A 13,304-nucleotide genomic window follows, 5' to 3' on the forward strand; every position below is an offset into this window, starting at 1 on the left:
GATGTACTTCAGCTTGACATCCTGAACACCTACATTTTGAAAATCTCAAAAATAAAAAATTAGAAGGTCATCAGAGCAGAAGACGAAGCCATTTGTCTGTTACAAAGCATAATATAAGGAGGCAGACTATCGCCTTCTCCACATGTCCTTCTATCCAACACCTATCTAAGGTCTAAGCAACAGAGCCTTTTCTCTTCTGCTCAGAATATTTCTTTCTTCTCTTATGAAGACATTCCACTTGTCTCAACGCTTCTACTGAAGTCCAAGCAGAATAAGCCAAAATTTTCCTACGGGCCAGGGAAAAAACAAACTCAAACAACAAAACAAAAACCAATACACACAATAAATGAACCAGGGTATTCCTTTGAAATTTACAGTAGGGAAAACAACATTTGCAGGAAAAACAGGTCTGTGTCAATACTGCCATTTAATATAATGGAAAAGTCAAATGATTCACAACTCATACACCAGACGCAAGAATTGAACAGTCTTGGTTTTCTCTGCGACTTCAGTAATAAATCTGGTGTGAGGCTCAACCTGATCAACAGCATTTCTTTTTTTTGGTCTAGATTTTTAAGATCTACTAGATGTACTTCGTGACACTAAAACATAAGCAACACATAAAATGAAAAGCATACAAAAGTATATCACAATGGAATTCTCAGTATTAGGCCACATGATTTATTCAGTAGTGTTTATGTTCCCAAATTACAATTATGTCTATCCATGTAAGACTACAAAAGTTACCATTAGAATTGTCTGTGCTTATAAAATACCAACATTTTCTTTTACTGTTATATACTCATTAACACCAGTCTGCGACAAGTCACATATAATCATAGGCACTTCAAAGGCTTTAAAAGACGTTTACAACTTAAATGCATTTTTAAAGAACAAAAATTTAAACCTCTACTTGTACCTTCAAATTGCAAATAATTAACAAATACAGTGGCCATAGAAATCTGCAGCAACTTCTCAAAATACTGTTAGAGTCTTTGGGTTTGCTTAGGTTTGTCAGTAGCTTACTCCAAATCTTCCTTACAGGAGATTTGTTTAGTAAGAATACGACTATACAGTTTGTAGTAACAATCCAATTTTACACATTAATTTGCTGTTACAAATCTCACTGAAGCTACAGGTAAGCTGAGAAACAATGCAAAGTGTAAAATTGATATTCTGACACTTAAATTTATACAAAGTGGAGGTTAAAGTTTACATAGCTGAAAAATTACATTTACACTAGAAGTTACTGTTCTTTGAATTATCTGAAGACAAATTGCACCATTACAACTACAAAAAGGCATTTTTTGGAAACAGATAAATTAATGAAATAAAAACGAACTTGTAAGATCAATCTGAGACATGCCGACAAAATTAAACAACTTTCATTGAACCATAGGATAAAACAATAATTTTCATTATTTTATATTTATGCATAAAGTTTTAAAAATCATTCAGTGAACATCAATGGTTTTATAAAATAATGCTTTGCCACTGTTATTCACAGAACACTGCAAATGTTAAGTTTTAATTTTACATTTTTAAAGGAATACATGAAAAGTTTTAAATACAATGGGGTTTTATCATAAAGGTGCCGTAATGGCTCTTTAATGAAAAAAAATCTTCATTATTCTATGCAAAAGCTTTATTTAAAAAAGTTCAGTGATCTCATAAATAGAGACACTAAATTGGAATTTTATGCATAAAACTCCTTAGTAGGTGCCTTTTGATAGGCAGCACAGGATGGTTTACGTTCACCAAGGTCGTAACTGCCTTCATCCTTCTTTCTCATGCGATATACCAGCAGCAGGATAAGGAAGATAGCGAAAAGAAAACCGATAACTCCACCAGCAATAACAGCTGTAATCAAAGAAACAGAGATTCACAATATGCCAGAAAAACAAATTTAGCACCATACTTCTTTCTCATCTCACGCAGTGAGTTTGCTATTATTTTCAAATTGCACAAAAGGGCTCCCATTATGCAACCATCTTCATTATTAGTATCCTGAAATACATTGTCAAAAACTTGTTTGCGTTTATCAAGGCAATCATTTAAAAGGACATTCCATCTACAAGTTAGTGATCTAACAACCCACAGTTCTAAAAAAGTTATTAGGATTTTTTCAAAACCTCAATTGAGAAAGCCACTAGGACTTCCAGAGCAAAAAGTCATCTTTCAAACTAATTTTTCAACAATAACATTTTTAGCTTTGAAAGAACTATTTTGTTACCCAAGATAAGAAATGGATTTTTTCTTTTCTCTGTCAGTTTTCACTCTGACTCTAGATTGAAAAGAATTTCCCATTGATGAATAATAAGAGAGAACACTGGATGCACTTGCAGGTGTATGGAAAGTAGACTTCAAGAGCTTTCACTGATGTGGATTTAAGGCTATGTCACATTTTGATGCTCACAGGAAGATGCGGTCCAAAAATGTGTGGCTTTCATGGCTCCCAACAGTCCTTTCAAGGACATGAGGGAAAAGTATACCTGTTCTTACACCAAAAAAACCCTCACATGTAGTGAAAAGACAGGAGGCCAGCTTGTGCCTACCTGGGTAATGCATGGAAACAGACCCTTTGTATTCTAAGGGCTATCTGTACCCTAATGGTTGGTGCTCATCCATCCCTCTCCATCTACCCATGTCTGCCATGAGCTCCTCCCAGGCAGTGACCATTTGTACCAGATGGACCAGACAACAATGTGCTCTTGGGAGGTGAGAAATACATTTCTTCATTGCAAGCATCAAATTGTAATTCCTCTTCTGAGCTGTGGAAGCTTCAGATACTGAGCTGGCAGTATTCAATTGAATCAATTTGTGACAGACTTAACTATTAAATATCTCCTGAAGATGCCCATTTCATTCTCATCAAATCAACCACTGGCTACCCACTATGAATGTGCTTAGCACTAATGTGTTTAATACTAAGAATATACCAAGAAAACTCAAATGTTGACTTTGAATTATTTGATATGGATCCCTTCTGTTTTCTGTTGTATGTGAGACAGACCTTGGCAAACACTGCCTCACCTGCCAGAACTTCTGTTCTCTGGAAGAGATTTTCTGAATGCTTCTCAGTGAACACATCGGTGTCATCCCCAGGCTCATCGCTCTTTTTCTTGGCATCCATCTCAGACCTTTCCTCTTTATCAATTTCTTCAGGTGACTGTGGCACAAAAAGGAAAACAGAGCATTGCTTACAGAGAGGAACACAAGTCAGCACAGTCACTGCCCGTCATGGGCAGTCACGAAGCTGTGGCTTCACAGGCATGCTCCACAATACCAACAAACATAACACATAGGAAGCTTTTTGACCACAGAAAGCTGGTCTAGACATTGTAACTGGATCTATTTGTTGTCAGGATGTCAGAATGGAAAACACCACCCAGAAGTTTTAAACCTCCAAAAGTATATTTATCAAAGAGCTGTTAATATTGCCTGTGTTTATCAGAATAACAGCCTCTAAATGAAGAAACAATTCTGAAATGAACACATCAGATATGTTACATGCAGAATGCCTTTGAAGGTAACTTGGACAATACTTCCTATAATGGTAGAGGGAAATACTGAAATACTTAATGGAACCTGGAAAGAGTTCAAACTACAGTCAAACCACACAGCATTCTCCTTTGAAAAGGGAAGTTTCACAAAGAATTTGTGAATAACTCTTTAAGATATGTAAAAAAAGGTACAGTTCAGACCCAAAGGTACCATGAGAAACTGTCCTGTGTATTACAATGTATACCTTTTTGCATCTCTCTTTTGCTTCATGTGAAATCCAGATGTTTCTATGCAGACTCTTTAGTAAGAATGAAACTGAACAGCTCTGTACTCATTTAACAGGCTATAGTAGCATTAAGTGAAATTTGGGGCGGGGGTGGTTGATCGATGTAAATTAATGAGTATAATCATCAAGACCTCAATAGGGTACAGCGGAATCATTTTAAATGGTGTTGCCCTCCAGCCACGTACCTTTGTTTGCGCAGGCACCTTGGTCTGCATTTTCACTGTGGTGGTCTCAGCCCTAGATGCATCACTAGTAGTTGGTAACTTTGGAAGTGTTCTGGAAGTTGTTATCACTGCATTATCCTCCTCTTCTTCAGCACCTGCAGACAAAATGTAACCCTTCACTGACCTCTGAAATTCTTCCAGATCAATTACATTTTTTATTATGACACCCACATGAAGGTGCTTTGCACAGTCCACCCTAAGCAAGGGGCCTACATGACGATGCCTGGTAAGATAAAGATGCAAGTGCAAACTGTGTAACCCAAACTGTCAGGGGGACCCAAGTGATCCCATGAAAAAAGAAGGGAGTGCAGCATCTGGAATAAACATTAATCAGGAAATTACCATGATACCTTTCAAACAGAAGGACCCACCCTGAAAAGAGGTATGAGAAAATCATTAACACTTTTAATAGGGGCATAAAGTCTGTAGTGGAAGCAGGAGCCATCAGGGCTGGTGTGACATGGGCAGACCCCAGTGCCTTGGCGTCCGATGAGACCTCATGGCACCAGGAGCTCTGCTGGGGCTTGGCAGCCCACCAGCCTGTGGGTACCCCCAGCAGCCACTTCCAGTTCCCCCACAGCCACCATGAGGGCACTGCTGGAACCCACACCTTGGGGCACAGGGTCATCTCCTGGGGGTAGCAGGAGGTGGTGGAGCCCCAGGATCACATGGGGCTGGTGGTACATTAAGTCTCCTACAGCGAGAGTGTGTGGGCAGAGAGTCCTGTACATCCAGATGAGCAGAGCTTACACATCCATGGCCTGTGAGAAGAAATGCCTCTGTGCATGTGGCACACATTGGATCATTTACAGAAAGTGATTTAAAAATTTATAATTGCATGTTACCATTTTGTAAGTGGCAGGTATTGTGGTTATCTGTTGTACTGCTGATATTAAGCCTAAAAGTATAGTTCAATGATTTCCAGTTAATTACATATTATAAATACATCAGTAAACTTCTTTATTCTTACTGAAACCACGTGCACTGAACAGTTTTTCCCTGTAGCATACTGCTTTAACAACAAAATTTCTCTATAGCACATCTTTTGAACCTTCAAACAAAAAACCAAGCAGTTTCTATCTAGAGGAAGATTGTTATTACTTTATGTTTCAGTCACTACAAATTCACATGGTTTTAAACACCACATAATTCAGAAGCCTTTTTTCTTTTGAAATGAGTAAGAGTACAGAGAACTCCCTAAAGATTACCTTAAATTTAATTTCCTCCACATTCAAAGCTCTGCTGGAGTATGAAGGCTCCTTTAGAATAAGATAATGGACATGCCTAATAAATAACCCTTAGTGATAGCAAAAGGAAGAAGACACAGGAAAGAGACTAAATTATTGCAAGGCCTGAAAGAGGAAGAAGAATTGACTTATTCTTGGACCACTCCGTAGGAATCTCAATGTGTTCTGCTCATTACAGGCACTGGTTACCCAAGCAACTATTGGGTAATAAATTTAGCAAATGTGCATAACAATTGTTCCTAACAAATAAAAAGATACCCTCTTACAACAGAGTAGTATGACTCACTCATTCCAAACTGATTTTTTAACTTACTTTCTTAGAGAAAGAAAACAGGCTGAAAATATGAGCACAATAATGATGTTCTGAATTCATGATCAAGAATTACATACACTTGGCATTGAAAAGAAGAGCATTAACAAGACAAAAACTAAAACAACCTTTGTATGGCAGAAAATGAAATTTAGAAAAATTTAAAAAATACATTAAAGATACTGGTGCAGAATAATACTGGAAAAAAACTTCAGATAAACCAAAATTACAGCACAACCTTCAGAATGAAGACCTTGCAACAAGAATCAGGTATTTTCCTGAAATGCTACTTAATGATCAAAAAATCAACACCCTGCTTCAAAACAGAGGTGAGGAAAGGCATCCAACAGGAAAATTTTTCTGACTTTGACTCAAAGGGTTTTTTTGAGAAATAATGGCCCAATGGGTAGCTCAGCCTGCTTTACTTTCCAAAGTTCCTCCATATTACACAAGGCTTTCACAGTCAAGGAAATTAAAATTGATGATCAGATTAGAGATCTGATAAAATCCACTTTGAGAGTACAGAAATTTATTTTCTTCTTTTTATAAAATGAAAAGTTCCATTTAACCACAACTGCTCCTTCAAATCCTTAAATGCCACCTTTGCTGCAGGCCATAATTGTGTCTGCCAGATAAAATGGTAAGCATTACAGGTCTGAACTTCTCTTGCTAAGGAGGATGTGGATCTATGATCTCTCAACAAATGGGTGACTGATCTAGCGCTGGGACTAGTCACTGGGTTTGCACCAAAGGTGCCTAGCTCCTCTTGCATGTGGCCTCAGGGGATCCTACAATCCCCAAAACATTGAAGCACCTATTGTTTAGGCCTGACTCAGGTACTGGCTCAGATACATCCCCATGGTTCCTGCCTTCCAGTTAGCTTTATCTAGACAGGCCTCTGGTTGGCATGGAGTAGATCTAAGTAAGGGGAAGACAGTAGCTAACTAAGCTGACAGTAGTGTTCTCAAAATTACCTGTTAATAGGACTGAGGGATCAAAAAACCCCTCACTAATCCTCTCCAGAACACAGCAATTTACACTGTGCCTAAAAGCCACAAAAAAGACAATCACTTTCTTCACTTCTAAACAGGATTGGAAAGGAAAAATCTACAGTTTCAGGAATGTAACTTTCAACTGGGTTGTTGAGAGGAATACAGTGAAGCAGTTGCAGTATAAGCTTACTCCTTCCTCTTGAAAATATCACAGTTTCTGTAAGTGGTTTCTAGATTTGGCCAGCTTGTGATGGTGCTAAGTATTCACTGCCTTGAGTCCCCCTACAAACAGATACTGACCTTTTAGTGAGGGCATCACAAACACCCTGCCCATCTCTATGGTAGAGAGCTGAGAGTGTTCAACCATCACACACAATCTTATATCCGCTGTAACTTCTTCAGGATGCCCAACTGCTGTCTTCATAGTGGTCAAAATAGCTCTAAATTGTGCTGTAATATTAGAAATATCTAATATAGCCCTCAGTGATATGTATATTAGCTGTCCTTGGATTACAGGAACGTGAATACTCTTTAACGCTCTCAGTGCTTCAGGAAACTTGTCAGGAAGTCAAGTTTGTGCCAGCATAAATTACTGCACAGAAAGTAGAAATTACTGTATAGATAGTCATATTTTTGTAGAAAAAAGCCCACAGGAGTTAGCACTCTTACTTGCAAAGCAGCCAGCGATTTACACTTCCTACCAAACAAATCCAATCATTTCACCCTATCTTTTGGCATCACATTTGTCTGTTATTGCACATTACACTCTGGGAGTACTACCAGCACCATCACAAGCAAATTACTGACAAGGTGGGCACACATATAACCATCTCTTTCACACCTTCGATCTTTATCAGTGATGTGACGCACAACAGAATGACACATTTTTAGCTGGTTTACCTCATTCCCACTCACTGCAAAGTCCCCACTGCAATCCTTAATGATCATAGTGTTAGGCACCCAGAGATGACTCTAAAAACACAGTGCTTAGTGCCCTGTCAGGGAACTGCAGCTGAAGTAACTGGAGATAGTGCAAGGATGTCATATTCTCTGATAACTCTCAGCCAAAGAGAAAAAACCACAAGACTTGAAGAAAGATTAGAAGGAATAGTCCTTAACTATACTAAAGTATAGTGTCCAGCACATAAAAAACTCACTTTCAAATAGTATCACAGTAGGTTTTTATGTTAGAGGACCTGGCCAACCATGCAGTCAATGTCATGAAGCATACTTGGGGCTGGTTTGGCAGGTGGACAGAAGAAGCTCTTGCTCCAAGACAATCTGAAAGGCCCTTATGCGTGGGACCTTAGGAAAGGAAAAATGAATACTTCCTGTGTTGTGTGCACCATGAGAGGAAGCACAGCAGGAGAGAGTGTAGGGCCCCAGCCAGAATGCCTACCAGGCACACTGCCATGCAGGCTAGGGACATCCAGTGTCAGCCATGGACCCATGATGGTCCCAGTTCAGCACCTGGGAGAGCACCTGCGCTCCCCAACCTCCCCAGCCCCATGGCCCCCTGGATGTGCAACACCCCCCAGCCACATCACCCCCTGTCAGCTTCTCTTTAGGTCAAGAGCCAAAGCAGATCTGCTCTTGTGTTTCTTGGAGAAGCTGCAACCCCATCACCATAACTTTCCTTCAAGAACAGTCCCCAGTCACAATGTCAGTCTACACCTAGTTCATCTTGAGCTAACCTTTCCAACCTGAGCTGCATTTGACTGAGAAATATTGAGTTGGGGAAAAGAAGAAAATGAAGGAAGGATCTGCATGATTTTCTGATCTGTATATTGTATATATTTTACCATGAGTAACTTAAGAGAAGACACAAGAACAAGACAGACAGTCTTCCAAAGAACTTGCAGATAAATCTGATTGTGACGGTACCTTCCCTTAACATAAGGGTAGTCACACTTTTCAGCAGCTACTTCCATTTATCTCCAAGTCTTCTTAGAGGAAGAAGTAGAAATAGTTATAAAAGCATTTCAACTTGTATATAGGCAGAAAAACTATTTTTACTTTTTATTATTATCCTATATAAAACACCAACACTAAAAAGAGTGATAATAGACTGAAGCAGGTCCTCAGAGATGGAGACTGCAAGAAAGAAACAATGGACTAATGAATCACTATGGACATTCTACTGCTGACACAGGACAATGAGGACACAGGCATAGCTCTTTTGGAAATCACTGACCAATGGATTAGGATTGAACACTTGGGCAAATGCACAGTGTAACTGAATGTACATAGCAACTAAAGAGGCTATGAAGGGAAAGAAAAAAAAACAGAACACCATCACCTTTGCTAATCCTTACAAAAACCCAATTTCTAGTCTGAAATGTGTCATGCCTACAGTGACATTTGTCCATGTTAATGCTGCTTGAAGACCTGCAAGGGCATTAATGATAGTGCTGACAATTCCTGTTAATCTGCATAGGCCTGGTGGCAGCCAACAATTTTCATAGCAAGGAAAGGAGTCAGCATGTTGTCATCCTGGATCTGTTTGCTTGGATTGGAATTACATGGCAAGAAAACCACTCTGGAGTGGGAAGGCTCTTTCTGCTAGAAACATTACCTCACTGAGTATCAAGTAAATAGAGACAGACTGAACATGAGAAAAATTGATCAATGATACATCTGCAGGACACTTTCTACATAAAACAGAGATAACAGTAAGTATAGAAGGAGTAGGGTGGAGGGGGTGCTACTTTGCTTCCCTGAAGTAAAAATTTCTTGCTTTGTTCAAAAATAGTAAACCTGGGTACTGTCACATGAGCTCTCTGCAGGGACATCCAGCTTGTCTCAGTCTACAGTGAGACTTCTCCTGTTTTCTTACAGGAGAGAAACAGAGATTGCAAGAGACAGCAAAAGTGCATGCTATACACTCCAACTTCTAGCCATGGCTCAAGGCTGAGGACAGGAAAAGAAAGAAAAGAAAGCCAAGGCATTACTGTGGTGATGTCTACGGGTAGTTTCTGTCCTTTTGGCTTCACTTTACCACAGAGATCACAGAATCACAGAATTGTTAGGGTTGGAAGGGACCTCTGGAGATCATCCAGTCCAACCACTCTGCCAAGGCAGGGCCACCTAGAGCAGGTTACACAGGAACACATCCAGGTGGGTTTTGAATGTCTCCAGAGAGGGAGACTCCACAACCTCTCTGTGCAGCCTATTCCAGTGCTCTGCCAGCCTCAAATAAAGAAGTTGAGGTGGAATTTCTTGTGTTTGAGTTTACAGCCATTGCTCCTTGTCCTGTCACTGGGCACCACTAGAAAGTCTAGCACCATCCTCTTGGCACCCACCTTTGAGGTATTTAAATGAATTAGAGGTCTCCTCTCAGCCTCTTCGTCTCTAGACTAAACAGGCCCAGCTCCTGCAATCTCTCCTCATAAGAGAGATGCTCCAGACCCCTCATCATCCCTGTGGCCTTCCACTGGATCCCCTCCAGTAGTTCCTTGTCTTTCTGGAACTGAGGAACCCAGACCTCAATGAAGTACTCCAGATGTGGCCTCATCAGGGCCGAGTAGAGGGGCAGGATCACATCCCTCAACCTGCTGGCCACACTTATGTACCCCAGGATAACATGGGCCCTCCAGGCTACAAGGGCACTGCCAGTTCATGGTCAACTTGTCTTCCATCAAGACTCCCAGGTCTTCTCAGTAAAAGTGCTCTCTAGTGGGTCAGCCCCAGTCTGTACTGGTACTTGAGGTTATTCCTCCCTAGGTGCAGTACCCTACACTTGCCCTTCATGAACCTCAGGTTAATAAGATCTGAAGCCAGTTCTTGTGTAGTCTTTTCGACTTCAAAAGCAGAGCTCTATTTTGAATTATCCATATTGGAAACAGCCAAACTCCACAGAGGGATGGAAAAACCCCACAATAGACAACTCTTCATACAACTCTTTATTGTCAATGTATCTCCTTTCCTAGAGCTTACAAAGTCACCAGCACCTGAAGGTATGGGATGCTGACTGAAAGTGCATTTTTTCTGGAAATCAGAATTTTCTTTAGGCAGTCCTGGGAATTGAATGAAATCAGTGATTCATTAATATTTTTTTCAAATGAAATATTAGGAAGAAATTCTTTACAAGAGAGGGTGATCAGGCATTGGAATGGGTTGCCCAGGGAAATGGTGGATTCTCCATCCCTGGAGGTTTTTAAGATGAGACTGGATGTGGCACTTAGTGCCACGGTCTAGTAACCATGATGGCAGTGGATCAAGGGTTGGACTTGATGATCTCAGAGGTCTTTTCCGACCCGTCTGATTCTATGATTCTGTGATTAAATTTCTCCTTGAAGTCTACAGCAAGGAGGTCCAATTAAGCCTCTGATCTCATTGGAATATCAAATTGCCCCTATAAAGGACTCCCAAAACACAGGGTATCACCCAAGTACCAATGACTATGGGCCTGGCAGCAAAATCAGACCTCTGCAGACTTAATTTTAGCATGTTTTGAATTGCTAAAAGAAAGACAAAACACAAATACATCTGAAAAAACCTCAAATGTGGCTTACAAGGTAACAGGGAAAAGGCGCTAGAAGGGCTCATCTTTTAAAAGTATACAAGTATGTATAAACATCAAAAGATATATTACAAAAAGTACAATAACTTGGAAAATAAATGGGATTTCCACAACAGCTTAGCAAATACTCACAAAAAATAAGGAAATGTCTTTTCCAGAACTACCATAAAATCCTGCACTTAGCCTTTAATGGTTGGAGCTTCCAAGCTAGGCTAGAAGATACTCCTCAAAGAGGCTTTCTAAGAAAAATTATTGAGGTTTCACTGACAGTTTTTTGAAAAAATTTAACCCAGCTAGATGCCTCTAATGGGTGTTTAAGTCTGAGAATTCAGTATGTTATATTTAAGTTTCTTTATTCACTATATGCATGTAATTACTTTTAGAGAAAACTCATGGTTTTGGCAGTATCTAGACTTCTAAAGTTAAAAGAACAACAACAAAAGTGGAATGGGCACTGTATTTACATGAACCTGACTGCATGTAAGAGAAAACAGGATTGCTGCTGCTATGTTTTCTAACAGAGTGCTAAATTAGCATTATGTCATGGGAGAACTAAGCTTTCTCTTATCCTTATTACTAAACTCCAGAGAGATCTACACAGAAACCAGAGGGAAAGGAGAGACCCAGCAGCAAGAAAATAAAGCAGTGAAATGATGCAACTAAGAAGTAAGACAAAAGAGCAGAAAGTTAATACTTAAAATCCAGCCACAGGGGTGCTCAGTGCTCTGTAAATAGTAAGCCTACCACTCATAATATTCACTGAAAGTATCATCTCCAGCTTATAAAGGAATACTGCACAGCTTTCCTCAAGTAATTGCATTACTTCTTACACTTTTTAAAATCAATTTGTGACATGTTGTCTCACCTGAACCTGACCCAGAAGAATAATCATCATCATCAATTGGATAGACGCCTGATGCTTCTTCAACAGAGCTGTTGTCAAGGTATAAATCTTTATCAGAGGTCAAATCTGCTCTCTGGAAAACAGATAAGAGAGAATGGTTAAAAAGATAACAGCTCTCCAGTACAGCAGTCTCTTTATCTTCACTTCTATTTCTTAACTTGTTGATGACACACTGAAGTTTATACTTTCAGTTTATGCCATGCATTCATGTTAAGTTGTTATAGAAATTTGTAGAAACTACAGCATAAAAAAAGTATCCAAGGCCGCACAATGAAAACCATTCTTCATCTTATTAAATGCATGAATGAATGAAGAGGATTTGCAAATATACTCTGCAGAGATTTTTTAACAAGAAAGAAGAAGATCCCAGGACTGAAGCCCTCTGTCAAGATATCAAATAAACAAATCTATAGGCTGTCACATGGAGTCTGTTCATTTGATCTTAAATGGGAACAAACAAGAGCAGGTATCAAAAACTATCTCAGAGGTTAATTGAGCCAAACTTCACGAAACTCGAGAAATTAGGACAAACAGCTGGAACTACAGAATACAAATGTTTCTAAAATGGGGGTATTGATTAAGGATTATGGTATTTATAGCCAGATCAGACAGCATGATACTCTAATTCCTAAATGAACACATCCCTCCAAAAACTTAACTGCAGCATCAATAGGTCATAAACTTGGTTTCCTGTAACTGTCACCAGATTTTTACGTCTGTAAGCACTTCCCCACTACAGAGAGATACTGCTGAAATGAGTGGAAAATAGAACAAGGTATCTTGTTCTATTGTTCTAGAACAATCATCTTTTAAACTGACAATTCAGGCTTCAAAATACTAGAAATTGCCCTGCTCCACAGCACTTGCACTGTGCTAACAGAGAATAAACTTCCTTATGAGAGCCATGTATCTTTGATGACTGAGAAGGGACCTGCCACTATTACTGCTATTACTTTTATTAGCATTTCTGTGAATGCCTGTTTGTCATGATTTGTTGCAGAAGTATGACAGCTGTAAGAGGACTTTTAAGTAAAAAAACTCCTAAATACCAAAATGCTGCACCAAAAATGCATCTCTTCTGTATCTCATGTAAAGCACCTAAACCTGCTGCTCTGAGTCCAAAGGTCTCCATCTTACTTATTACTGCATTGCATTAACTGCCCATTTTCTTCTACCCAACATTCACTGCAGCTTTTCTAAAGGAGCACCAAACTGTGAATGGGATAACTCCTGTATGCAAAGACTCACATCTGACTTTCCAAGGTAACTTATTTCCCCAAAGGTTTAAAAAATACTGTTGAATACATTGGCAACT

At 39.4% G+C, this 13,304-nt stretch overlaps 1 protein-coding gene across 1 annotated transcript in view; it reads right to left on the reverse strand.

Moving 5' to 3' along the window:
• Nucleotides 1-408: 408 nt before the first annotated feature.
• SDC2 (syndecan 2) overlaps nucleotides 409-13,304 on the reverse strand; it is a 59,476-nt gene continuing 46,580 nt past the window's right edge. The window contains exons 2-5 of the mRNA XM_071554113.1: nucleotides 11,951-12,062; nucleotides 3,976-4,109; nucleotides 3,034-3,169; nucleotides 409-1,860 (exon numbers count right to left, since the gene is read on the reverse strand). Of these exons, the coding sequence (XP_071410214.1) occupies nucleotides 1,697-1,860; nucleotides 3,034-3,169; nucleotides 3,976-4,109; nucleotides 11,951-12,062 (546 nt within the window). The 3' untranslated portion in view covers nucleotides 409-1,696. The remainder of the gene's footprint in view (nucleotides 1,861-3,033; nucleotides 3,170-3,975; nucleotides 4,110-11,950; nucleotides 12,063-13,304) is intronic.

This window comes from Pithys albifrons, chromosome 4, assembly GCF_047495875.1.
Source record: "Pithys albifrons albifrons isolate INPA30051 chromosome 4, PitAlb_v1, whole genome shotgun sequence".
Taxonomy (NCBI): Eukaryota; Metazoa; Chordata; class Aves; order Passeriformes; family Thamnophilidae; genus Pithys; species Pithys albifrons.